The 24,897-nt window shown below is 39.9% G+C and overlaps 2 protein-coding genes across 2 annotated transcripts; both read left to right on the top strand.

Annotated features, from left to right (window-relative positions):
* The first annotated feature begins 1,553 nt into the window (after positions 1-1,553).
* Positions 1,554-9,619, top strand: sdad1 (SDA1 domain containing 1). Its single transcript, XM_003451488.5, has 22 exons — positions 1,554-1,771; positions 1,875-1,979; positions 2,060-2,158; positions 2,257-2,367; positions 3,515-3,586; positions 3,678-3,778; positions 3,874-3,931; positions 4,914-4,988; positions 5,163-5,264; positions 5,440-5,509; positions 5,610-5,713; positions 5,960-6,017; positions 6,388-6,446; positions 6,538-6,614; positions 7,456-7,553; positions 7,640-7,716; positions 8,079-8,208; positions 8,297-8,388; positions 8,553-8,734; positions 8,909-8,993; positions 9,180-9,341; positions 9,438-9,619. Exons 1-22 carry the CDS (start codon positions 1,682-1,684, stop codon positions 9,483-9,485), a joined length of 2,055 nt encoding a protein of 684 aa, XP_003451536.1. The 5' UTR covers positions 1,554-1,681; the 3' UTR covers positions 9,486-9,619.
* A 745-nt stretch (positions 9,620-10,364) lies between these two features.
* On the top strand, positions 10,365-24,340 carry klhl8 (kelch-like family member 8). The gene is made up of 12 exons (XM_003451533.5): positions 10,365-10,504; positions 12,595-12,814; positions 15,723-15,784; positions 16,709-16,874; positions 17,065-17,385; positions 17,585-17,771; positions 19,592-19,735; positions 20,224-20,335; positions 20,536-20,704; positions 20,792-20,951; positions 21,801-22,002; positions 22,788-24,340. Exons 2-12 carry the CDS (start codon positions 12,617-12,619, stop codon positions 22,909-22,911), a joined length of 1,845 nt encoding a protein of 614 aa, XP_003451581.1. The 5' UTR covers positions 10,365-10,504; positions 12,595-12,616; the 3' UTR covers positions 22,912-24,340.
* Positions 24,341-24,897: the final 557 nt, after the last annotated feature.

Here is a 24,897-nt window from a genome sequence, read left to right as displayed (position 1 = left end):
ATACTGTGATGCAGTATTTTAGCAGGCTCTCAATGGAGTGGTAGAAGGTCAGCAGCAGGTTGGAGTCCAGCTTGTACTTCCTGAGGACCCTCAGGAAGTGCAGCCACTGTTGGGCCTTCTTGACAACTGCTGAGATGTTTTCTGTCCAGGAGATGTCAGCGGAGATGAGGACACCAAGGAACCGGAAGGTGTGGACCCTCTCCACACACTCCCCGTTGATGTATTGGGGGGATAAGTCAGTGTTGTGTCTCCTGAAGTCGACAATGAGCTCTTTGGCTTTCTTAGTGTTCAGTGCCAGGTTGTTTTCTGAACACCAGGCTGCCAACTTCAGGACTTCCTCTCTGTAGTCTGCCTCGTCTCCCTTTGAGATAAGTCCAACTACCGTGGTGTCATTGCAAACTTGATGATGAGATTGTTGTCGTGGGTCGAATTGCAGTCGTGGGTGTAGAGAGAATACAGGAGGGGGCTCAGCACACAGCCCTGTGAGGAGCCGGTGCTCAGTGTGTGAGTGGAGGAGAGATGAGGGCCGAGTCTTACAGTCTGGGGCCAGTTTGGAAGAAAGTCCTTTATCCAGGCAGTGAGTGGAGGGAGGCCAAGAGTGACCAGTTTAGTGATGAGGATGTCCAGGATGATTTTATTAAAGGCTGAGCTGTAGTCCACAAAGAGCATTCGGACGTAGCTCTGCCACTGCTCTAGGTGACTCAGCACAGCGTGGAGGGCTATGGCGATGGTGTCTTCTGTGGATCTGTTTGCACGGTATGCAAACTGGTGGGGGTCGAATTCTGGGGGGAGGTAGTCCTTGATATGCTGAAATACTAGTCTCTCGAAGCATTTCATGATTACTGGCGTGAGGGCCACAGAGCGGTAATTGTTCAGGCTGGTGATGGGAGACTTCTTCGGCACTGGAATGATTGTGACTGATTTTAGACAAGATGGGATGGCTGCCTGATCCAGTGACAGATTGAAGATTCTGGTGAAGATGAGGGTGAGCTGGTGGGCACATGCTCTTAGCACCTTGCCAGGTAATCCGTCTGGACCGGCAGCCTTCCTCGGGTTCACTGCTAGGAACACACGTCTGACGTCTTGTTCCATTACAGTCAGTGGAGCAGTGCAGGAGCCATGTGAGGCTGAAGCTTATGAGTGCTGCTGTTGTGGTGTTTTCCGTTGTGTTTTGTGTTCTTTTACAGCGTTTTTCTTATTGCTGGTGTTTTCTTAAGTTGCAGTCTCTCAGGGCCGCCGTTTAAAACTCGTTGGAAAGCTCTCTGACTTTACTGGACATGTTTCTCTATTTTTATTTTTCTATCTTTATTATTATTGAACTGTCTTCAAGTATACAAAGAGGCATGCTCTTTGTATACTGAAAAAAATATTTTACATGATTTTTAAATGCAAGAAAAGTTGGTGCAAAATATAAAGAGCGCTTATGAATATAAAATCAAAATATTATCACACAAAAACTCTGCATTGTTTTACATTCTTTGAATTCAACGATTTATCTCCCCTTCCATTTTTGTACACGAGGGCTTCTTCAAAGCCGAAAACACAAGTGACGACAGTGTGGCCGGATGTGACGTTTGGATCCCCTCAAATTAAATGGCAGCGTACACATTGGCCATGCTCGCCCTGTAAGAAGTGCTGCTTTTCATTATTCTGCAACACATACATAATATAATCTTAAACCATGTCGGGTCGACAGAACAACAAACTACCAAACAATCTGCCTCAACTTCAGAATCTCATAAAAAGAGATCCGCAGTCGTACGTCGAGGAGGTGAGTGTTGTTAGCTAAGATTGCTAAACGTATTAGCTGGGAGAGTTGTTTGGAAAATATGAACCTTTTTTTACTCATGTAATCCTCTTGTTTTCGTCCGCAGTTTCTGCAACAGTACCGACACTATCAGTCCAATGTGCAGATCTTTAAGCTGCAGCCTGACAAACCGAACAAGGAGCTTGCAGACCTCGTTATGTTTCTCGCTCAGGTAACCCGGTGTGTTTTTGGTGCAGTGGATAGTCCTGGATCTTAAAAGTTGTCTCAATAAAAGTATTCTTTGCCCTTCAGGTTGGTCACTGCTTCCCCCAGCAGCTCTCCACGTTTCCTAAAGAGTTGTCTGAGTTATTACTTAGTTACCACACAGTCCTGGAGCCGGACCTACGAATGGTGAGGTTGGGTTCATACACCAGGATTCATGTGAACCCGCCACTTGAGTTTTGCTAAAGACTTGAATGGTTTATATGTGTTTCTGTTGTCTTTGTCAGACTTTCTGCAAAGCTCTGATCCTTCTGAGGAATAAAGACTTGATTGATGCCTCAGGCCTCCTAGAGCTCTTCTTTGAGCTGCTGCGATGTCATGACAAGCTGCTTAGGAAGGTAAGACTAAGCTGTTTCCCCCAAACAGCAGTGTAATTAAGGGGCATTGCAGTTTTTTTCTCAGTATTTTGAGAGAGCAATCTGGGAAGCTGTTGTTCAGGTATTTATAAAGATAAACAAAAGTTTTGTCTGTGTAAACATGTAGACAGTTTGCCCAAGAACTACATCAATACTGAGCATGAGGACCATTTGTGATATGTGGATAATAGAAATTATTTTAGGTTGCTGTTTTTTTTCTTAAGATTTAAGCAGGAAGTGAAACTCCTGACATTAAGAATTTCGAGAGCCAACGTGCCACCATGCTATCTGGGGCATCTTATCCATTTGTTGGCCAGGATTCTTTATTCTATATATGTACACACATTTATTCGTACAGTATGCTAGAGCAATAATAAAAAGAAAATATTAGCCTCATATTTTTCCACAGGTTGCTGCTGTAAACATGAGTGTGATTTTTTTTTTTTTTTTTTTTTTTTTTTTTTAAACGACTTGGCTGGTTGACTCAATCCAGTTCACAGCTGTTTTAGGCATAAAGCTACTAAAGCTGCTTGTTCATGTTCTGTAGCTTTAGTTGGTTTTAAGCTTTTTAAACTTAGGAATTTAAAATTTAAAAAAGCCTGCATTCTGTTGGATTGAGATCTGGTGGCTGTACATGATATTTGAGTACAGTGAACTGAACTTGTCATGTTTGAGAAACCAGTTTGCGATGATTTTAGTTTTGTGAAATGGTGTGTTATCCTGCTGTGATACTCATTTGGTACTAAGATTTGATGTACTCTGCAGTCAGCGATGCTCTTCTGCAGACCTTGGTTGTACTGAGTGGTTATTTGAGCTCCTGTTGCCTAAAGCAGTCATGCTATTCACTGGATATTTTTACTTAAATCAGCTTTCGTCCCCATTCTGATCTTCAGTTTGAACTTCAGCAGGTTGTTTTGAACATGTACCTGCAACAAAGTGGCCAGTGAGTTTAATTTTGCTAGCTGGTGAATGCCTTATGTAGTGATGAGTTAATAACTTTGATCTGTGGACTTGGTTTTCTGCTGTTAGAGTTTCTGCAGACCTACCAATGGGACAGTCTTCTGATTGCTTCTGTTTATTTATGTTTGTTTTTGTTGCTTTCATGTAAACAATGTTTTTCTCTCTTCAGACTTTGTACACACACATTGTAGCAGACATCAAAAACATCAACGCAAAACATAAAAACAACAAGGTCAACACAGTAAGTACACAGCTGTTGTGCACCCTAATATTGTTTGGTAGTCTTTGTAACATGGTCTACACTGACAGTGTTGTGCTGTCATTTGTTACAGATGTTACAGAACTTCATGTACACCATGCTGAGAGACAGTAATCCGATAGCAGCAAAGATCTCATTAGATGTGATGGTGGAGCTGTACAAAAGGAACATATGGTGGGTTCAAAGTGAAACAGAAACGTTAAAGCGGCTATTTTACAGCCAATGTATAATTATTTTGTTTCAAACATGTTTTTGTTTTTTTGTTGCAGGAATGATCCCAAAACAGTTAATGTTATCACAACTACGTGCTTCTCCAAAGTGACAAAGGTATATTTTTGGGGTATTAAGGCTTAGACTTAGAGCTTTTATTGTCATTGTGCGGTTTCTTACACAGCAAAATTGGGTAGCTGAACCACAAAGGTGCAAAAGTAAAGAAAACAATATACAACGAGAGAAGGGGGGGAAGCAATATATATGTATACATATATATTGTATGTATGTATATATATACATACATACATATAGGGCTGTTCGATATAACATATATCGGATGACGATATAAAAACGTCTATCGTTTCATTTTACGCTATCGTTTGTTTCGTGGTGTCGCAAAATAAACTGTTTACGGCAATATTTTTTCATTATTTTGATGGTCACTGTAGTGGCTATATTAATTTCCTAAAGTTCTCTCTTTCTCTTATATTTAATATAACCACACTACAGACGGACAAGCGCTTGTTTTTATGCGTTGTCGTTGGCAACAAGGACGGTAAAACCACCTCGTGTCCGCTTGTTTATTTTCCACATAAACCTTTCACAATAAAGCTCAAGATCCTGTTGAGACTTTTCAAAATAAACTGAATCACGTGAAAGATGCAGAATATTTACGGATGAGAAGCAAAAAAGAGCCGTCAGGTGCTAAAAAATAAACCTTAGACTCAAACGTTAGAACAGGCTTTTCCCCGCAGCACGCCGTGTAATAAATACTCACAAAGAAAACGGCGGCTGTTACAACCTATGTCTAAAAATGTATCGTTTCATGCATCAGTTAAAACACTCGACTCCAGGTACGCGAAGCCCAGCTGGAAACGCTTCACGCAAGTCGAGCTGCCCGACATTCACAGAATTTACAGAAAATGTTACATTTTTGTGATTTATATCGTTATCGGACGATAGATGTCTTAATATCGGGATATGAGATTTTGGTCATATCGCACAGCCCTACATACATATATATTAAAATACTTTGCTTATGATATTGATTAAGTGGAAACATTAGCGCTTATGACCAGCCACTCTTCTTGTTTAGATCCTCGTGGCAGGCCTTAAATTCTTCCTGGGAGCAGATGAAGATGAGAAAAATGAGAGTGACTCAGAATCCGAGGTAAGCACCAAAGATGGATAGTTTGATGTATGATATGTTATGATACAATATGGAATTTTTTTTTTTCTTTCATGCTAAGGTAGAATGCATTTGAAACAGACAAATATGGTTTGGATTTGTTGTGCAGTATTCAGTAAGATTTGGTGTGGGCTTTCTTTGTGTGTGTTTGTAAAGAATGAAGGGCCATCAGCGAGAGACTTGATGGCGAAATTCTCCACTGGCAAGAAAACCTCCAAGAACAAGAAGAAGCTGGAAAAGGCTATGAAAGTCCTCAAGGTGCCACTGTTTTACCTTCCACTGAAGGCACTGTTTCTAATTCCAGTTGTGTAACTTTAAGATGGTTGACACGACCCAGAGGACAAGAAGACACTTAGAAAACAGAACTGAGAGATGATTTAATGCTGTGCTAGGATGAATTGTTTTAACTCTTTATTCTCGCATTTTCTCTTAGAAACATAAAAAGAAGAAGAAAGCAGAAGTTTTTAATTTCTCTGCAGTTCACCTTATTCACGACCCTCAAGGTATCTAATTGTTCAGCAACACTGCAGCAAATGGAACACACAGAATTTGCCTCAAGGTCATTTAGGCTTCCATTCATAAAAATCTTTTTTTTTTCTTTAGATTTCTCAGAGAAGCTCTTAAAGCAGCTGGAAGACTCAAAGGAGCGCTTTGAGGTTAAGATCATGATGATGGAGCTCATATCCCGACTGGTTGGAATCCACGAGGTCGGTGACTCTTCTGTTTTTGGGTTGTTTTTTTTTTTTTTTGTTCTTTCATGAATGAGTTTATTCAAGTCAGATTCACCCAGTTTTAAATGCACCCTTCAGTCCTGTGTGTCGGGTCTGGTAAAACATGTACTGGCTTCTATTGAACTCCACATTTAAATCGCAGCTGTTGAGGCATGAGTGAGGTATGCAGTGTTTTTTATTTTTTCTAGCGAGTAAACACTTGGTGTTCTTTTTCTTTCACAGCTCTTCCTCTTTAATTTCTACCCTTTCATCCAGAGGTTTCTTCAGCCTCATCAGAGAGGTAAAAACAACTCACAGTTAAAGAAACGGATGCTCTTTTCTGTCCTGTACTGTTGTTTATTCATCTAGACCCAGTTTTGGGGATGTCTGCTGCCTTCTCTTGAATAAAATGGAAATAACTGGCTCTTGCTTTAGTGAGTGATACCTCATCAGCAATGTCTGTTTGTACCGTGTTACCTGAGAACAAAAAGTTCATCTCCCAGTGTCCACCAGCTAGATGAGATATAAACATTGGTGTCCTTTCTCAGTTGAATTTTCTAAATTGATACATAGCAGTACTAGCTAAGCTATTATTATTAACATTTAAATTAGAATTTTCATGAGAAATCATTCATCCATGAGACTTTTCTAACTAGCTGCTGTCTTTGCAGATGTGACAAAGATTCTTCTCTGTGCTGCTCAGGCCTCCCACCAGCTCGTTCCCCCTGAGGTACATTTACTCACATTTACTCAGTCGTTTTAAGGTGATTTAACACGGTAGTTTAACACTGTTCATCCTGTTTAAAACTGTTCTGCTGCAGATCATTGAACCTGTGATCATGACAATCGCCAACAACTTTGTGACGGAGAGAAACTCTGGGGAAGTCATGACTGTGGGGTAAGTAGATCTTTATGCGATAATCAAAAGATGCTGTGAATTACAAAATGAGTCAAACTAAACCTATAACATACCCCGATCAGCCATTTTATTAGGTACACCTCCGTGTAATCGTGGCACAGATTCAGGAAGGAGCTTTAGATTTTCCTAACTGACACGACAGCATCAAATGGTTGCTGTAGATTTATCAGCTGCACATCAATCAAGTCTCCTGTTCCGCCACACTCCAAAGGTGCTCTGTTGGAATGAGATCTGGTGCCATTTCAATACAGCGAACTCATTGTCCCGTTTTGAGAAAACTGTTTGAGATGATTTGAGCTTTGAGTCATGGTGTGTTATCCTGTTGGAAGCAGCTACCATACAATGGGTACACTGGTTATAAAGCGATGGACATGCTCAGGGACAAACTCAGGTAGGCTGTGGCGTTCAAATGCTTAACTGATAAAAAGGGGCCCAAAGTGTGCCAAGAAAATACACCCTGTACCATTGTTGAGTCAAAGCAGGATAGAGCCATGCTTTTATGTTGTTCTTCTTTACATTCTCTGTAAACTCTAGAAATAGTTGTGTGGGAAAATCCCAGCAGAACACCAGATTCTGAAATACTCAGACCAGCCTGTCTGGCACCAACAACTTCAGAGTCACTTATATCATCTTTCTCAGGTCGTCATGACGATGTGCTTAAATGAGTTGAGTTGCAGACATGTGATCGGGTGATTTAGTTATTTTCATCAGTGAGAAGTCTGTTAGGTGCCCAGCGAGTGTATATACAGTGTTTTTGTAGCTACCTCTTTAGTATCACTCTATAATTTTATAATAAAACTGACTTTTGTTTATGTTTCAGTCTCAATGCCATCAGGGAGGTGGCAGCACGCTGTCCGCTCGCCATCAACGAGGACCTTCTGCAGGACCTGTCCCAATACAAGACCCACAAAGACAAGAGTAAGTAATTGTTCTATTTCAAGTTTTTGTGATTGTGTTGAAGTCTGTATTCATGTTCACATGATGTACACTGCCTTGATTTTCAGATGTAATGATGTCTGCCAGAGGACTTATCCAGTTGTTCAGGAGTCTTAATCCACAGATGCTGCACAGAAAGGATAGGGTGAGCTTCATAGGAGTCTATATGAACTTAAAAACATTTTCAAAAATGATGATTTGCCTTCCGATTTGCAGTAAAATGAGGAAAAAAGATATTTTATGAACATTTGAGTGAATTGTGAGTTGCTATGTTTTCTTGACTTAACTAGTCAAGTAGTGGCAGCACACTCAAAAATCGAATGTAAAATGAATGTTAATAAACCATAAAATTCTTCTTAACGTTCAAGAAGTACAAAGGAGATAAAAGATGGCGATCAGCCCGTTCTCATCACCTGGGACAATATGTTATATATTCATAAATGTTTTCCAGTTCCTAGAATAGTTGAAGCTACACGTCTGTAAGTATAAACCCTACTTGTCATTCAGGGGAGACCCACTGAGGCATCGGCAGAGGCCAAGATCAAAGACTACGGAGAGCTCGAGGCTAAAGACTATATCCCCGGAGCCGAGGTCCTGGAGGTGGAGGAGGAGAACAAAGAGGGAGAGGACGATGAAGGTTGGCCACTGTTGTAACATCCACCTGCGCGCTCTCTGTGTACGTACGGAATGTGTGAATAATATATTTGTATTGTTGTATATAACAGACGGCTGGGAGAGTGCCAGTATTAGTGATGATGATGAAGATGGGGAGTGGGTGGACGTTCACCACTCATCTGATGAAGATACAGGAGAAGTGGTGAGTTTAAAAAAATTAACAAACATAGCTTGACAGATTGCTAAAACCTCATTATTCATACTGTTTCATAGTAGAAATAAGATGTAGATATTTATAAAACTGTTCTGGTTTTTCATGTTTGTTTGGTTTTTTTTGTTTTTGTTTTTTGTTTTTTTTTAAATCAGGCAGAGAAGCTTCAAAGCATGACAGCTGAAGAAAGAAAAGCCAAGGCAGCGGCGGTCAGCGCCAGCAGGCTCCTCACCCAAGATGACTTCAAGAAGATCAGTCTGGTCCAGATGGCCAAAGAGGTCAATGCTGCACCAGGCAAGAAGAGGAAAAATGTGGACAGTGATGACGAGCGAGACAAGTAAGGGCATGAAATGAACCTTAAACATTCAAGGCACATAAAATGAAATGTATTTTATTGAAATCTTAATAGTTTGTGCAAAACAGTTTTACTCTCAGGTTCACAGTCTCCTGCGGGCCTTTGTGCTGATTAGCTTGTTGAGAATGATGGCCATCTTATTTATTTTTTCCCCAGAGGAGAGCTGCTGACATTGAGAGATATTGAGAGACTGCACAAGAAACCAAAAGCGGACAAGGAAACACGACTGGCAACAGCAATGGTGAATAAATTGTGATGCAAATGTGGAGCAGATTCAGATTTGTTTCAATTAAAAAAATCAGTTCATGCATATGAAACCATGTGAAACACTGACTCTGGGGAGATTAAGAAACTCTCAGTGCATTTCCAAAGTGTAAACCTGATTTATTCTTAGCATTTTGGCCTAACGATGTGTTTGATTTCCTAGGCGGGACGGACAGACAGGAAGGACTTTGTCAAGAAGCGGACCAAGCTAAACCCACACGCCAGCAGCAGCAACAAGGAGAAGAGGAGAAATAAGAACTTCATGATGATGAGGCACAGTCAGAACGTCAGAACTAAAGGCAAACGCTCCTTCAGAGAGAAACAGGTAAGTCACACATGCCTATTACAAATGTGTATATAAACAAGAAACTACTTTGGCATTTGAACTGGAAATGGGTTTTTTTTGTGTCTTTTAATCTAGATTGCTTTACGAGAGGCTCTCCTGAAGAAGAAGAAGCAGTACAAGTAGGAGAAAAGGACATTGTGTTGTAGGCTAACCTTTGTGTAAAAAAAAAAAAAAAAATTACACACTTTAACATGTATTTTTTTCTGTGGATAAACAGCATAATTTACACATTTTCTGAAATAAATGGTCTCTGATAATTGTGTGAATGTGTTTTACTTGAGTTGGTTGTCATTTTTATTCACCATATACTTTTAATATCACAGTGCAAGTTAAATGTAAGTATCTCGTATGTCACAATACAAGCACTGACTGAGCGTGTACTGTGTTTTTGTACCAGGTCTCTGTTCTATTTAACTACACTAAGCACAGCGCTATTAATTTTGATACTATTTGCTGGAACACTGTTGCATATTTTTAAGCCATGCCTCTCCATGTTTGCTTGTATATAAACATCCACAACTTGTTTTCAGTGTTGTTTGCAGGGTGCTGTTGAAATGCCAGCCATACACTGCTGTACAGTAAAGAGAAGCTCAGGGTACAAAGGTGTTAATGTGCGATCTTATGTAAGATTTTATTGGAGAATGGAGTTGTATAATAATTGTAATTACAATCTTAAATGCCCTTACTTTGCACATTACTCCCCACTTTAGGGCTTTATTTGTGTCAAGTGTTATCTACTGGAACCCAGTCCTGTGTAGCTTCTGGTGTATGTATATATGTACCATAATACTGTTGTACTGCTTTTTACATGCTTTAACTTTTAAGCTGGCACCATTAAACTGTAAGAAATTTGATACTGAGGTTTTTAAATATCAGTATCAAATGTAATGTCTCAGATATCAGACATCAACGTTAAAGTGTCAGTATCTCAGAACCGAGAGGCAGGTGTGTGGGGGATATTTCAGGGTGTCACAGAGACCGCTTTATTTAGCTTACATTTAGTTAGTTCTGCTTCTTTTTCTGTTCTTCTTTGAAACTACATTACCCATGAAGCACCTGGAATCACAACAAACGTGCAACTGCCAAGCAGCAAAGCATTCCCCTCAATGAAGCCGGCATCTTAATTCTCGCTGCGACATGAGGTATTTTTTTCTTATAATTCATATGAACGCTTGTGGAAATTAACTTATTTATTGCAGTTCTGCTGTAACTTTTTGGGGGCTAAATTTGTGCCCTCATCTTGTCCGTTTCCTGTCAGACAACGTTAGCTGTCATGCGGATGCTAATCTGTCTAGTAGCTGCTTTTAGCAAACAAGCTAGCCAATAATCTGCTGCTAGCCTAGCTGTCTAGATTTATAATGTACAGCAGAGTAATTTCATTTCGCCTGGTTTTTAAGACCCAAACGTGCATGCTATTTGTAACAAGTGGTGCTAATATTGTGGAGACTAAACCGTAATTGCGTCTCGATTGACAAATTGTTGACCTTTGGTTCAATGTATGTCGACAGAGATTAAAGTTCAGTTGTTTTGTCGACCGTTTTGACCGAGTTTAAGAACCTACCTGTGGTAAAATAATCTTGGATGAAACCTGTCGTTACTGTCCTTTAAACAGAACAGCTAGATGCAATATTTAAGTTGGTGCAGGACATTTAGTGCATTGAGGGCTAGTTAAAGCATGATACTTGTACAAGATATAATATCTGATAAATGCGACAGTAATCTATAGGTGTAGATGAAGTGTGCGAAATGCTATCTATGGCAGAGAAGATGATGTAAATGCAAACTCTGTGCAGATAACTGTATTGCAGATTGGCCCTTCGACATTTATCAGAGAATTTCAAGAGCTGCCTGACCCTCAGTCTCTTAAAATGTGGTGGAAAAAAACCCTTAACTCAGTGTGCACTCACTTGTCAGCTTTATTAGTCAGTTAATGCCAAAGGCCAAAGGACAAAGAACAACATTTGGCCTCATTAAGGGCACTTGTAGTGTTTCCTTAGGTGAAGTAATTTGACATGACAACTGTAGGTCTTTGGAAGAGCGTGACTGTCTTTGTGTACTTCAGTGCCTCACATTGGTCCCGTTAGTTCCTCAGTGGGAGTTTTGATTTTCGTGTCACATGAGAAAATGTGGCTGTTATCATCCTTCTGTGTGCACTTTGAGCAGTAGTTGTGCACTGCCTCTGTCGTTAAATTATTGACTCTCTCATTCCACTTCCTCTTTATAAATAAAATAACACAGTCTGATCATCTTAGCATCTTAAAAACTCCAACGGTTGCTTAGGCCAACCCAGCTTTTGCCTTTTAAATAAAATGGATATTGCTGCATCCCTACGTATGTTGAAGCCTATCCACAAGCCTACAAAGTAGAACAGAAGTGGTGATTGGGTTTGATCGTAGTGCATATGATGGGACTTGATGTTTTCTGTTCTTTTAGGTGAGAGGACTAGTGATGAGGGGGCGATACACTGAGGCTATTCAGTGTCAGGGGCATAGCTAAAAAAAAAGCGAGACAGTACATCATCTGTAAGGCGTAGGTGGAGCTTGAGGCTTCAGCTGTTACTCTCACTTTCTGTTCTTAAATAAAGACACATCAATTGTGGAAATTGTTCATCAGATTCAGCGATAGGTAGATTTTTTTAAATGGGTTAAATTGTTGATTTTTTTCCTTTTTAAAGTGTAATTTGTGTGTTTTAGAGAACTGCTTTTCCTGTGTTTTGCAAAAATAGTGAAAGAAGTGACACTAAAACGGGGGAGGAATACTGACAAAACTTGCTCAGCTGGCAGGCCATGTCTCCCACCCCTCACGTCCTCTTTGTTGCCTCTATTGAAGGTTGCTGTTATTTGTGCTGAGTTGCAGTTGTTGGATGCAGTTGAAGTCAGTGGAATTTAAAAATTGCGCTTCTTATTATTGATTACAGGCTGTGATTAGACTGTTAGTATTGTTGTTGTTTTTTTTAACAGTCGTAACGCTACAATCCAATAAAAGTGAGAAAAGATGAACAGTGATAGAGCCTGATGAATATAGAGACGGGAGAGGAGATTCACTATTCCACTGCTTTCCTTGTAGCAGACACCTATGTGTAAAAATTTGCGGTTATTTTAACAGAAAATCATCTGATTTCCATCAAATCAAATTAAAACATCGGTATTGTTAATACACTGCAAAAGAAAAAAGATCTAAGTGGAGTGAATATGATTTTATGTATTTACCGGCATCTATTTTTACCATCTAGGTGTTGTTTCCTGTAGCCCACTATGGCACCGGGGGATGTGGTGCCAGACCATGCCAAACAGCTGAAGTCCAAGGAGAAGCGGCCTGCAAACAGGGCTTTGAAATCAGAATGTGAGCCTGACGGGTCCTTTGTCTTTGAGGCTCATGAAGCCTGGAAGGACTTCCATAACTCGCTCCGGCATTTCTATGAAGTGGGTGAGCTCTGTGACGTCACGCTGAAGGTGGGCCTCTACACCTGGACTCGAGAAAGATTTGTTCCTTTATACTTTTTGTTTTAGAGGAGCTTTTTGTGTGTTTTGTAATGTCAGTGTGAAATGAAAACTGTTTTATAAAGAGTGGGATTTATTTTGGGTTTTGTTTTGTTTTTGTTTTTTGTTTTAGATTGGCCTGTTCAAAATTTCAAAACTAATGCCAAAATCACATCACATGGTGATAAGGAGTAATAAGGAGTAACTTATTTATATTAGGGCTGTAGAATTAGTTTTGATCAATATTGAGATTGTGATTATTTGTCAGGATAATTTATTGGTTTCCATGACAGACATTTTTATTGCACTTTCATGGAAGTATAATACATCATAACATCCATATTACATTCTTAATAATGCACAAATCTGTGTTTCGAAGTAAAATTAGTCGCCATTATCCACCTGATTGGGTGCAGCCCTAAGAGGAAAACTACATCCACAAGAAACTGCTTTCACTTTTACATTGTGCTGTGTTCCTTTCTTTAAATACAGTGGGGCAAAAAAGTATTTAGTCAGCCACCGATTGTGCAAGTGCCCCCACCTAAAATGATGACAGAGGCCAGTAATTTGCACCAGAGGTACACGTCAACTGTGAGAGACAGAATGTGAAAAAAAAAATCCATGAATACACATGGTAGGATTTGTAAAGAATTTATTTGTAAATCAGGGTGGCAAATAAGTATTTGGTCAATAACAAAAATACAACTCAGTACTTTGTAACATAACCTTTGTTGGCAATAACAGAGGTCAAACGTTTACTATAGGTCTTTACCAGGTTTGCACACACAGTAGCTGGTATTTTGGCCCATTCCTCCATGCAGATCTTCTCGAGAGCAGTGATGCCACAGATTTTCTATGGGGTTGAGGTCTGGAGACTGGCTAGGCCACTCCAGGACTTTCAAATGCTTCTTACGGAGCCACTCCTTTGTTGCCCGGGCGGTGTGTTTTGGATCATTGTCATGTTGGAAGACCCAGCCGCGTTTCATCGTCAAAGTTCTCACTGATGGAAGGAGGTTTTGGCTCAAAATCTCACGATACATGGCCCCATTCATTCTGTCCTTAACACGGATCAGTCGTCCTGTCCCCTTGGCAGAAAAACAGCCCCATAGCATGATGTTTCCACCCCCATGCTTCACAGTAGGTATGGTGTTCTTGGGATGCAACTCAGTATTCTTCGTCCTCCAAACACGACGAGTTGAGTTTATACCAAAAAGTTCTACTTTGGTTTCATCTGACCACATGACATTCTCCCAATCCTCTGCTGTATCATCCATGTGCTCTCTGGCAAACTTCAGACGGGCCTGGACATGCACTGGCTTCAGCAGCGGAACACGTCTGGCACTGCGGGATCTGATTCCCTGCCGTTTTAGTGTGTTACTGATGGTGACCTTTGTTACTTTGGTCCCAGCTCTCTGCAGGTCATTCACCAGGTCCCCCCGTGTGGTTCTGGGATCTTTGCTCACCGTTCTCATGATCATTTTGACCCCACGGGATGAGATCTTGCGTGGAGCCCCAGATCGTGGGAGATTATCAGTGGTCTTGTATGTCTTCCATTTTCTGATGATTGCTCCCACAGTTGATTTTTTCACACCAAGCTGCTTGCCTATTGTAGATTCACTCTTCCCAGCCTGGTGCAGGTCTACAATACTTTTCCTGGTGTCCTTCGAGAGCTCTTTGGTCTTGGCCATGGCGGAGTTTGGAGTCTGACTGTTTGAGGCTGTGGACAGGTGTCTTTTATACAGATGATGAGTTCGAACAGGTGCCATTCATACAGGTAACGAGTGGGGGACAGAAAAGCGTCTTACAGAAGACGTTACAGGTCTGTGGGAGCCAGAGATTTTCCATGTTTGAGGTGACCAAATACTTATTTGCCACCCTGATTTACGAATAAATTCTTTACAAATCCTACCATGTGTATTCATGGATTTTTTTTTTCACATTCTGTCTCTCACAGTTGACGTGTACCTCTGGTGCAAATTACTGGCCTCTGTCATCATTTTAGGTGGGGGCACTTGCACAATCCGTGGCTGACTAAATACTTTTTTGCCCCACTGTAGGTGTTTAAATTAGGTGTTTATTCATCTGGCTCAAGTGCATCCCCTAGGAGCTAACGTTTCACTCCATTTATTGGATTTTCATGATGTGAATAAAACTTGTAGCAAAGCACTTGACAGCAGTGAGGTCCCTCATTTTGTATATAGCGCAGCTATCGCCACATATCACCACACATAACTCTATGAGGGGATAAAATATGTTTTTTAGTGAAGTTGATTATTCTCCTGAAACATCCATATACTCATCATTTTTAGTGGACACACATCTTTAGCAAAAAAGAATGCAGTTGCGTCTGTGATTTCAGTCAGTGTTTGTGAGCTCCGTGAATGCATTGTCGCACTGCACAGCTTTTGTGCACGTCTGAGTTGGTGTTGTCAGGTTCACCTTGGATTGTTCTTCTTGGCTTTCATGCATTATCATACTGCAGTTTGTGGTGTGTTTTCAGACAGCTGAATATGTTAGGTGGGTTGTGTTGTGGTGTAACCTTTTGCACAGAATCTATTTTGGTTGCACTTAACCCAAACAGCAGATGATGATTCACTTAAAGGAACAAGTTCATCAACTTCCGACTTCATCCACACTATTCCAGGAAAAGTGATGCTGGGTGGTAAAGGGAACTCCGGTGTTTGGCACATGTAGACATATAGTCAGGCAATGATTTAGGGAATGCTTGAGTTTGTTGCACTGTTGGAGCACACATTTTTCAGTGTCACTGAAGGAAACTAGTTTTGATTGAGATTAAAATTTGATATATTGTGTAGCTCTAATGTATAAAATGTCAACGTGTGCTTGTATCATGTATTTTGTTTTTTCTTTTTTTTTCTAGGTCGGCAGCAGGTTGATACAGTGTCACAAGTTGGTGCTGGCCTGTGTTATCCCTTACTTCAGGTGTGTTTTGCCTGTATCAGTGTCTTAAACCTGGATTTTTTTTCTAACGGCCATAAAGGGAGGGGACTTCTTAGATTTAAAAAAAGATATCTGCTTGTACAGAAAAATGTACAACCTAAGGACACAAAGTTTTACTAATGGGTTTATCGTCTCAGTTGTTAGTTTTAATTCTTATCTAACACAGTGTGGTTTGATTTTGTATATTGTGTTCTAAGAACGGTCCACAACTCCCTCATCATGCCCAATTTGCAAAGAAATAAGATAACAATGGTCAAAACTGGCAAACCAGTGACTTTATTCCATCTTTTATTTTTTCATTTTTAGTTTTTCTTTACGACATTGGCTGCTTTTTCAATCATTTTTAGCCCTTGTAACTATGAATCATTCAAGGATTACAAAAAGCACCAACTCAGGGAAGGAATCAGTGTTGTGCTGGCATGTAACAGACATTCAGTTTTATTTGCAGCTCTCACAAAACATATGATATTTTATATTTCTTTAGTAGAATCTAAAAGAAATGCCAGAACTGATAACACTGTTATCTAGAGTCATAAATTGGTATTTTTGCACCAACAAGATGATTCCCAGAGATCTGTCAGCTCAAAATCTGCAACAGCATGGTGTGCAGTGTGTTCTCACAAAAAAGTGGCATGCCCAAAAACAAAAAAAAACAACCATATACTGCAGATGAACAGTATTTGAAAGTTTTTAAATATTTACATTACAATAATTTATTTAAAAATCCAAACTCTTTTTAGTGTTTAAAGTTTATTTTCAGCTAAAATGAGGTTTTATAGACTGAAAGGTTACTGCTATCAAAGTGTCTATTTTTGACTGCTAATGTGAACCGTGGTTGCATTTTTAAACATTAGCTGGTGCTTTGTTTTTAATCTTTGTTTTCAAGTGACTGTTTCATTTCCTCAGGGCCATGTTCCTGTCAGAGATGTCTGAAGCCAAGCAGGAACTGATAGAAATTAAGGACTTTGATGGGGATGCCATTCAGGACCTGGTGCATTTTGCTTATTCCTCCAAGCTCACCTTAACTGTGGATAATGTCCAGCCACTGCTTTATGCTGCCTGCATCCTTCAGGTAGACAAGCACAACAAGCACTAGCAGCTGATTATAACATGAACAGAGGTGTCCTGCATTTCAAGTATAGTTTTGCTTAAACTTTGATTTACCAAATTAATGCATAATGACAGTTTTAATCTAGAAAAACACTGAACTATATAATACAAATCATAATATTTGAAGTTGATTTATTTCCTTTTTCGAATAGGTTGAGTTGGTGGCGAGAGCCTGCTGTGAATACATGAAGGCACACTTTCATCCCACCAACTGCCTGGCAGTTCGAACCTTTGCCGAGAGCCACAATCGTGTGGATCTGATGGACATGGCTGACCGCTACGCCTGCGAGCACTTCACAGAGGTAGTGGAGTGTGAGGACTTCACATGTGTGTCTCCCCAGCACTTGCGTACATTACTGTCCTCCAGCGACCTCAATATTCACTCGGAGACACAGGTGTACAATGCAGCAGTGAAATGGCTAAACGCAAACCCACAGCATCATGAGGCCTGGCTGGACCAGATCATGTCTCAGGTTTGAGAATGACCTAGAAAGGTTTTTTTTTTTTTTTTTTATTAGTGTTGTATTCTTGAATGTGTGTCAGAAGTCAGAGTTTATCACCTGGTTTACTGATTACCTGAATGTTTAGATGAATAACTGTGGGTAAAAGGAGTGTTATATAATCACTCTAGCATCCGCATGACACCCGCATGTATGTTTGTCTCTTCCTTAGGTGCGCCTGCCCCTACTACCAGTAGAGTTTCTGACTGGAACAGTGGCAAAAGACGAGATGATCAAAGGTAACCTGAGCTGTCGTGACTTGATGGATGAAGCCAGGAACTACCACCTGCACCTCAACAACAAGGTGGTTCCAGACTTTGAGTATTCAGTCCGTACCATACCCCGGAAGCACACTGCAGGTACCTTTATATGGTGGTGCTCTGCTGTGAGCATGTAACAAGTTTTTTTTGTTTTATGGCATTTAGAAAAACATTACAGCACATTTTCTTATCTTTACAAAAGCACACTTGCAGACATAAAATCAAGTGGCTTTTTGGACCCATTTACATTACATTACATTAGTACCTCAAATCTGCTGTTATAGACAGATGGTTTGGGGTTTTTAATTATAGTCAAGCTAGAAATAAGTAGCACCGTGCTGATGAATCTGTTTATATCACTGAAACAATCCAGACTATCTCATCATTCCTAATGCTCCTCGCTTAGTCAGTAGTCACTGTAACGTGTAACTGTGCTTGCATTTTGAGAATTAAACGTAATAATAAAATTGAAAAGGAGGCAGTGAGACATTGTTGCTGAGCTGCAGAGGCATATTATAGTAGTCTGAAGTCTGCGCAGTTAATTGAATTCATTAAATGTACACATGATTGAGTGATATTGAAAATGTGTGCTCTGTCAATTGAACACAATGCAAAAGCAAATCAAGGGCTCCTTGACTCCTTCCCCTATAAAGAGGACATTTAATGATCTCTCCTGTACCCTTAATGACGAGGTTTTACACCTCGGTATATATCAACAAAGACGAGGTTTGATGACCATTTAGAATAGGTTCCAGGTTGTTCTGGTAGGCCTGGTTAGCTGTATAGGCAGAAACCATCCCCAGTAACTTCTGAAGCAGGCCTGAAATACGACAGAAATTACTCTGTTCAGAAAACAGAAACTCGAGTTACCCCTAGTAGACGTTCAGGAGGGAAAGATTTGAATCAGTGTCTGACTCCATGTATGCATGAGCCAATCACAGCTGTTCCCTGTACCATGCAGTTTGAGGTTTCCTGGATTCATCTGGCCAAGTAAGACTATGTTAAAAGGAAGATGTACAACAAAAATCAAACTTCTGACACAACAGAAGGTGCTGGACATTTAATTGGCAATACTTCAGCCACCTGAAAACACCACAACCTGAAATGCAATTTATGCATGAAGGCCAAGAGAAACAATGCAATGTTTGCTAACCTCAAATGTCCATAAAGTGAACCTGTAGAGTGTGTCTCAAAAAATGCACTAAAACCACCGGCAGTCCTATTCCATTTGGCCAAAGCCTTTGTCCATTAAACACTGTGAGTAACACAGTGTTTAATGGACAAAGGCTTTGGGAAAATGGTAAACATATTATGCCTTTCCACAGTTATTTTGCGAAAGTGGCAAAACCTGCACTGTGTGCAAAACATCACAGGGGAAAAAGCAGGGGTGTCTCAGGGCTTCCGAGTATTTTGCTACAGGTTTGAGTCATGTCCGTCATGCAGATACAATAAAAGGAGTGAAAGACTTTATATTTTGCACTGCTGTCAGACCTCATTTGTTTGCAAACATGTTTTTTATTAAAAGAAATGTAAGACAGTGTAAAAGTGAAAGCAATGCTCTGCTTGATGTTTCGACACTTATCTTAGCAAAAAAAATTCAAGACCTAATGTTCACTCGCATACTAACAAATTGCTTTCTCCTGCTTCTGCAGAGTAATTTTAATATGTGTGTGTTGCTCTGTCCACTTGTGCATTGTTCTCTGGGATTGTAACAAAAACACTGCACAAATGGGGATGCTGATTTTAGAAGTTGCTGCCATGCCATGAAAAATAAGGGCCCTGAATCTCATGCTCAAATACATCTTTCAAAACTTTTAATAACTTCTCATTTATATTAACTTTTCCATCTTGGCTAAAGTGTTTTTCATCTTCTTCCTGAAGTGCTCAGAGGCATTTTATCTGTCCAATTGTTTCCTCAGGAGTGTTGTTCTGCGTGGGTGGCCGGGGCGGTTCTGGTGACCCGTTTCGCAGCATTGAGTGCTACTCCATCACTAAGAACAGCTGGTTTTTTGGCCCTGAAATGAACAGCAGACGGCGTCACGTGGGCGTAATATCTGTAGGAGGTAAGAAAGATTGAATATGATTGCATTACTGAATGTAAACAAGAACATTTTCACCTGAATGATGAAATGTTGGGTATGGAAGCTGAGGGACTAGAGTACAACATACTCAGTAAAGTCAAAAGTGGGCACAGATGAGCCTCATCCTCCTGATCACTCGCACAGTTAAATTGTCTCATATTAATATGGTTGTGACTTGGATGCTCCTGTTCAGCGGTGCTGAGCTCCAGGCAAGTGTTCTTGAGGAGGAAGAAATCATAACCATGAAGAAAAAAAAATGAACAGATGAGTCTGATCCAGGATAGCTGCACCTTCCAGTTAACTGGACATTAAGGATCTGCTGCTAATGCTTGATACTGATAGCACTTATAAGATGTGGCCAATCAGTGATTTTTCTAATTAGTGTGCAGTATGTCAGTATTAATGGTATCAGTTCATATTCTGGTCACATGATCGTAATTCCCTGTTTGTTTACCGTTTGTTTTCTTCAGGCAAGGTTTATGCTGTTGGCGGCCATGATGGTAACGAACACTTGGGAAACATGGAGATGTTTGACCCCTTCACTAACAAGTGGATGATGAAAGCGTCGATGAACACCAAAAGGTATAAATCGGAAATTTGCTCCAGTGCAACTCCTGGAGAAAAGTTGGAGTGATTTAAAAATATTTAATGTTATGATCACACAGAAAGAAGAAAAACATAAAATTTTGATTGCATAAATTTCTGTTCCATAGTAAGGAATGTACATTTCTTTCTGTGAAGCATTTACTGTATGGCAAGTTTCATGAACATATGTATTTCAGGAGGGGGATAGCCCTGGCAGCCCTTGGTGGTCCTATATATGCTATTGGAGGTCTGGACGACAACTCCTGTTTCAACGACGTGGAGCGTTATGACATCGAAAGTGACTGCTGGAGTGCCGTGGCGCCGATGAACACTCCGAGGGGAGGAGTTGGATCTGTGGCACTGGGGGTAAAACTGAAGAGAAAAGTAAAAACCATCTATCTGATCTGTGATATGTAATCAGCACGTAACTACTTTGTACTCTCCCAATTTCAGAATTTTGTGTATGCTGTGGGAGGCAACGATGGCGTGGCGTCACTGTCCAGTGTGGAACGCTTTAATCCTCATCTCAACAAGTGGACTGAGGTCTGCGAGATGGGACAGCGTCGGGCTGGAAATGGAGTCAGTAAACTTAATGGCTGCCTCTATGTAGTGGGTAAGAGGAACTGTAGGAGAATGCTTGTCATATTCTTCTCTACAGGCTGATTCGTTGGATAGTCCAATAATGTTTGTTGGAATTTACTGCACTGACTTTATATGATGCAGTTTGTCAATGTTTTCTTCCTCTTTCATGGGTGCTTCTTTGGTGAACCCAGATCACATGCTTGATGTACACACCCCTGAGTTTTATAAACAAACGCTCGAATCCGGAAAGCCGAAAGTTCATCATTTGTAAAGCTGTTTGGTAACTGATTCACAGGAAGAGGATTTTATTGCACCACCTCAATTTAAAGAGTTGTTTGAGGTTCACTGAAGTGTCTGTTATGAAATTTTACATGGTAAATAGCTTCAGGTAAAAACATGTAATACTGTTGTATAGCTGCCTGGTTAATGGCATACAGCTATTTGACTCTTTAGTTATTTCAAGCCTACCAGGACTAACCCTTGAAGCTAGTTTTTTGAACCACGCAGTTTCTGTCATATTTCAGGCCTGCTTATAGAACAAAATAACTATGTTTGTTTGAGTAGTTGGTGAGGGTTCTCTCTGCCTTTGCAGCTACCCTTGAAAACCCCCCAGAAGGTATTCTAATAGTGGTCATAGTGTTGATATCTATACTGAGGTGTTAAAACTCGTCATTGAGTGTATTGGGGAGGTCGTTAAATGCCGTCTTTATGTGACAGTTAAAAAAACAGGTGTTAAACCTGAGTGTGAGGTTTTACCAATATTCTCAGCAATTCATGCTGCCTTTTATCACACATGGGAGTTTCATATTTTATAACAATATCCTAAAAATCCCCAAGAGATAACATTTTCACGACTGTCTTATCTTATAATTTTCCAAAGGTGGTTTTGATGACAACTCACCACTGAGCTCCGTAGAGCGCTTTGACCCACGAATACACCGCTGGGAGTACGTGTCAGAGCTCACCACCCCACGTGGAGGGGTCGGGGTCGCCACTGTAATGGGAAGAGTGTTTGCAGTCGGGGGACACAATGGAAACATTTACCTGAACACAGTGGAGGCTTTTGAGCCACGAATGAACAGGTCAGTAGGAGAAGAATGGGGATTGTGTTTCTGCGTGTACAGAGGTGTGAGAGAATAACTTTATTCAGTAGGCGGAAAACTGATCAGTAAATGCTCTGATGCATTCCTGTTTAAAATGCCTGTTTTTTCCCCACTATTATTCTTCAAGAATATGTATATACATAAAAAAGCAAAAATGAGGTATAGTATTTATTAGATAACTCCTTTTTACATACATTGTTTGTAAATGTTAAATCTAGAAAACTTTATTCTTTTCTTTGTAAGTTTTGACACATTTCAGTCTTTCAATACAAATTCATATAAATGAGCTATTTATTCAAGCACATTAAAATAATCCAAAAAGTATTATCAAGAGAGTCCGACGAAAGTAGGGTTACTGGCAGTGGGCAAAATAATCCAACATCATCAATCATCTTGTCACAAGATGATTATGACAACTGCTGATTTGGTTCCTGGTATCAGGCCTAGCTTGAATACCAATAAACCAATCACCTGATTTCAATATATTAGTCTCCTACCTGCAAAATATTGTAATGTTATTAATCAGATATTAAAATATTTTAGGGACTTGAACCATCTAACATTGTAATTTGATTGTTTATTTGAGCTATACTCCGTAAAGTCCATAATTATAGATTATGCAGTACATTATATATGTACCGCATAATCTAACATTTGAAGGACTTGAGTAGTTTTCTAAAAAATGGAATTTTAAAATGACCTCTAGAAGTCCACAGTGTTCTTGTTGTTAATTGTCTATTGACTTGTGTACCTTTGCTGTTCAGATGGGAGCTGGTGGGCTCAGTGTCTCACTGCCGTGCTGGAGCTGGAGTCGCCGTCTGTTCGTCTCACGTCAGCCAGATCAGAGACGTCGGACAAGGCTCCAGCAACGTGGTCAACTGCATGTGAGCTCCACTCCACGCACAATCAGGCGACTGGCTGCCAGGCCACCGTTACATCCGATCACTGCACAAAATCGGAGAAATTTCACCCGATGTTTAGTTTGTTCAGTGAGATTTTAATGACTTGAAGTGCACATTTGACAAATCTGAAGTCTTCTGTGACAAAAAGAGACTTTGAAGACGTATCTTTTTCTTTGTGACTCCTGCAGGTGTTCTGTACAATCATTGATGTTGTATTTTGTACTGTACTTTTCTTCTGTTTCCCTGCTTTGACTGAGTTTTGACTGTTTAAGGGAAAATAGTATCTGAGCCATGTATATATACAGACCACATGAGAATGAGAGGGGTGCTTTGATTCATATCGTGAACAAGAACGTTTTAGTCGGCCAGTATGAAAGCATTTTTCACATCAGTCCTAATAAGTCTCTTTATACTCCATTGTAATCTTTCAGAGAGATGTGACACATTAGTAGTTTGAAGGTATTCATACTGGATTCAACACTTGCCTGTGCACCAGTTCATTTAAATTATTCCCATGAATCTGAAATGTGATGTGAAAATGCCACGAAATGTCCAAGACTGTTGCCCTCGCATTTCCAGATTAGTGAAAACAAACTTTTAAAGGTTTAGAACAGCTGTATTTGTAGGTATTTTTTTCTCCATTATTGTGTTTGGATAATCATTTAGAGCTCACTAATCTAAATCAATGATTAGCGACTGACTGGTGAATTACGCTGCTGCAAGTGCCAAACACACAAAAACTGTAAATGCCAGTCCGGTTTAACAATCTGCTGAAAGTCGACTCATTTACCTCGACTTTAGAGCTGAGAAAGGTGTTATGACTGTAACTGAGAGATGAGGAGTGATTAAAGCAATATGGTGCACCTGTTTGGTTCTTTTCCATTATTGCATCGAGATCTCGTCATAACTGACAGAGGCTGACATTGAAAACACTGTCAGTGTTTTCAGATTTGTAAAAGATTGTGTCTGTGGATGGTTGTTCCGTTATATTTTAATATATGAACACTTTTGTATACCAATATAGCCGTATCTTTGGCATTATTCTTTACTAACTAATCCATTGCTGTGCACTATTTTCCTAGACTAGATGTGAAGTCTTGAGTATATTTTTGTCAGAAATGGAGAATTTAAAAATTTTCAAGTTGTTCATCAATACATGCTTATTTCTGCCATATGAAGAAAGAAAATATTATTTCTGATAATGTTTGTATGAGTAAAATACATATTATTGCAGATTTCTCTCTGGTATTATTAATATCATTTTTACAATAAAATTGAAGCCAACTTTATTAGTAAATGAGTCTTTTGTAAACTTTGCTGTGTAAACTTGGTGTTCTTCCTCCTTTTGACTGCTTCCATTTGGTGGTTTATTTACATGGTATCAGTTGGCACAATAAAGATATATGTAAATGTTACTTGGTGAGATTCCTCTTTATTTCTGGAATAATCTGATGTTTGTCTTCTGGCTTAAAATGTTAAAACAAAAACAACAATCATGGAAACAACAGTGGATATTACAAAGTTAGTACATTTACCTCATAGACAGTACAAGACTTCTGCAAGATACTCTCTAATAGATGCAATATCTGGTTTTCTGAAGAAGCAAAAATTAAAAAAAAAAAAAAGAAAAAGGAATTTATTCACTGTGTTGTGCTGTTAGTCTGTTCATCATTATTATTCATTTTAATTATATGTTACTTGAGTTAACCAGCTGTCTGTTTTACCCTCACTGTCAGCCACTATCCTCCTATGAGGTTGTTCTGTTCTCTTTACTCATTCATTTTATGAGCACCTCTATCAGGAGTCCTGACACAGTGACTTTGGTAGAATGCAGAAGCTGTTTATGGGTCTTGCTTGTTGATATTTAGCAGCAAGCAAGTAGCATGAGGAAGTGATGCTATATAGCCTGATACCTGTTGTGTCCTCTCTTTAATCTGTGGTATTCCCCAAGGATCTATCTTGGGTCCCCTTT

This window comes from Oreochromis niloticus, linkage group LG7 (genome assembly GCF_001858045.2).
Source record: "Oreochromis niloticus isolate F11D_XX linkage group LG7, O_niloticus_UMD_NMBU, whole genome shotgun sequence".
NCBI classification, from domain to species: Eukaryota; Metazoa; Chordata; class Actinopteri; order Cichliformes; family Cichlidae; genus Oreochromis; species Oreochromis niloticus.
Note: the sequence above shows the minus strand (reverse complement) of the source record. Positions and strands in the feature narration are given on the sequence as shown.

Coding starts and splice junctions, on each gene's coding strand:
- sdad1 (XM_003451488.5), top strand. CDS start 1,682: ATGTCGGGTCGACAGAACAACAAACTACCAAACAATCTGCCTCAACTT. Junction 1,980..2,059: donor TCGTTATGTTTCTCGCTCAG/GTAACCCGGTGT, acceptor TTTGCCCTTCAG/GTTGGTCACTGCTTCCCCCA. Junction 5,510..5,609: donor CCTTATTCACGACCCTCAAG/GTATCTAATTGT, acceptor TTTTTTCTTTAG/ATTTCTCAGAGAAGCTCTTA.
- klhl8 (XM_003451533.5), top strand. CDS start 12,617: ATGGCACCGGGGGATGTGGTGCCAGACCATGCCAAACAGCTGAAGTCC. Junction 15,785..16,708: donor TGTGTTATCCCTTACTTCAG/GTGTGTTTTGCC, acceptor TCATTTCCTCAG/GGCCATGTTCCTGTCAGAGA. Junction 20,952..21,800: donor TGGCTGCCTCTATGTAGTGG/GTAAGAGGAACT, acceptor AATTTTCCAAAG/GTGGTTTTGATGACAACTCA.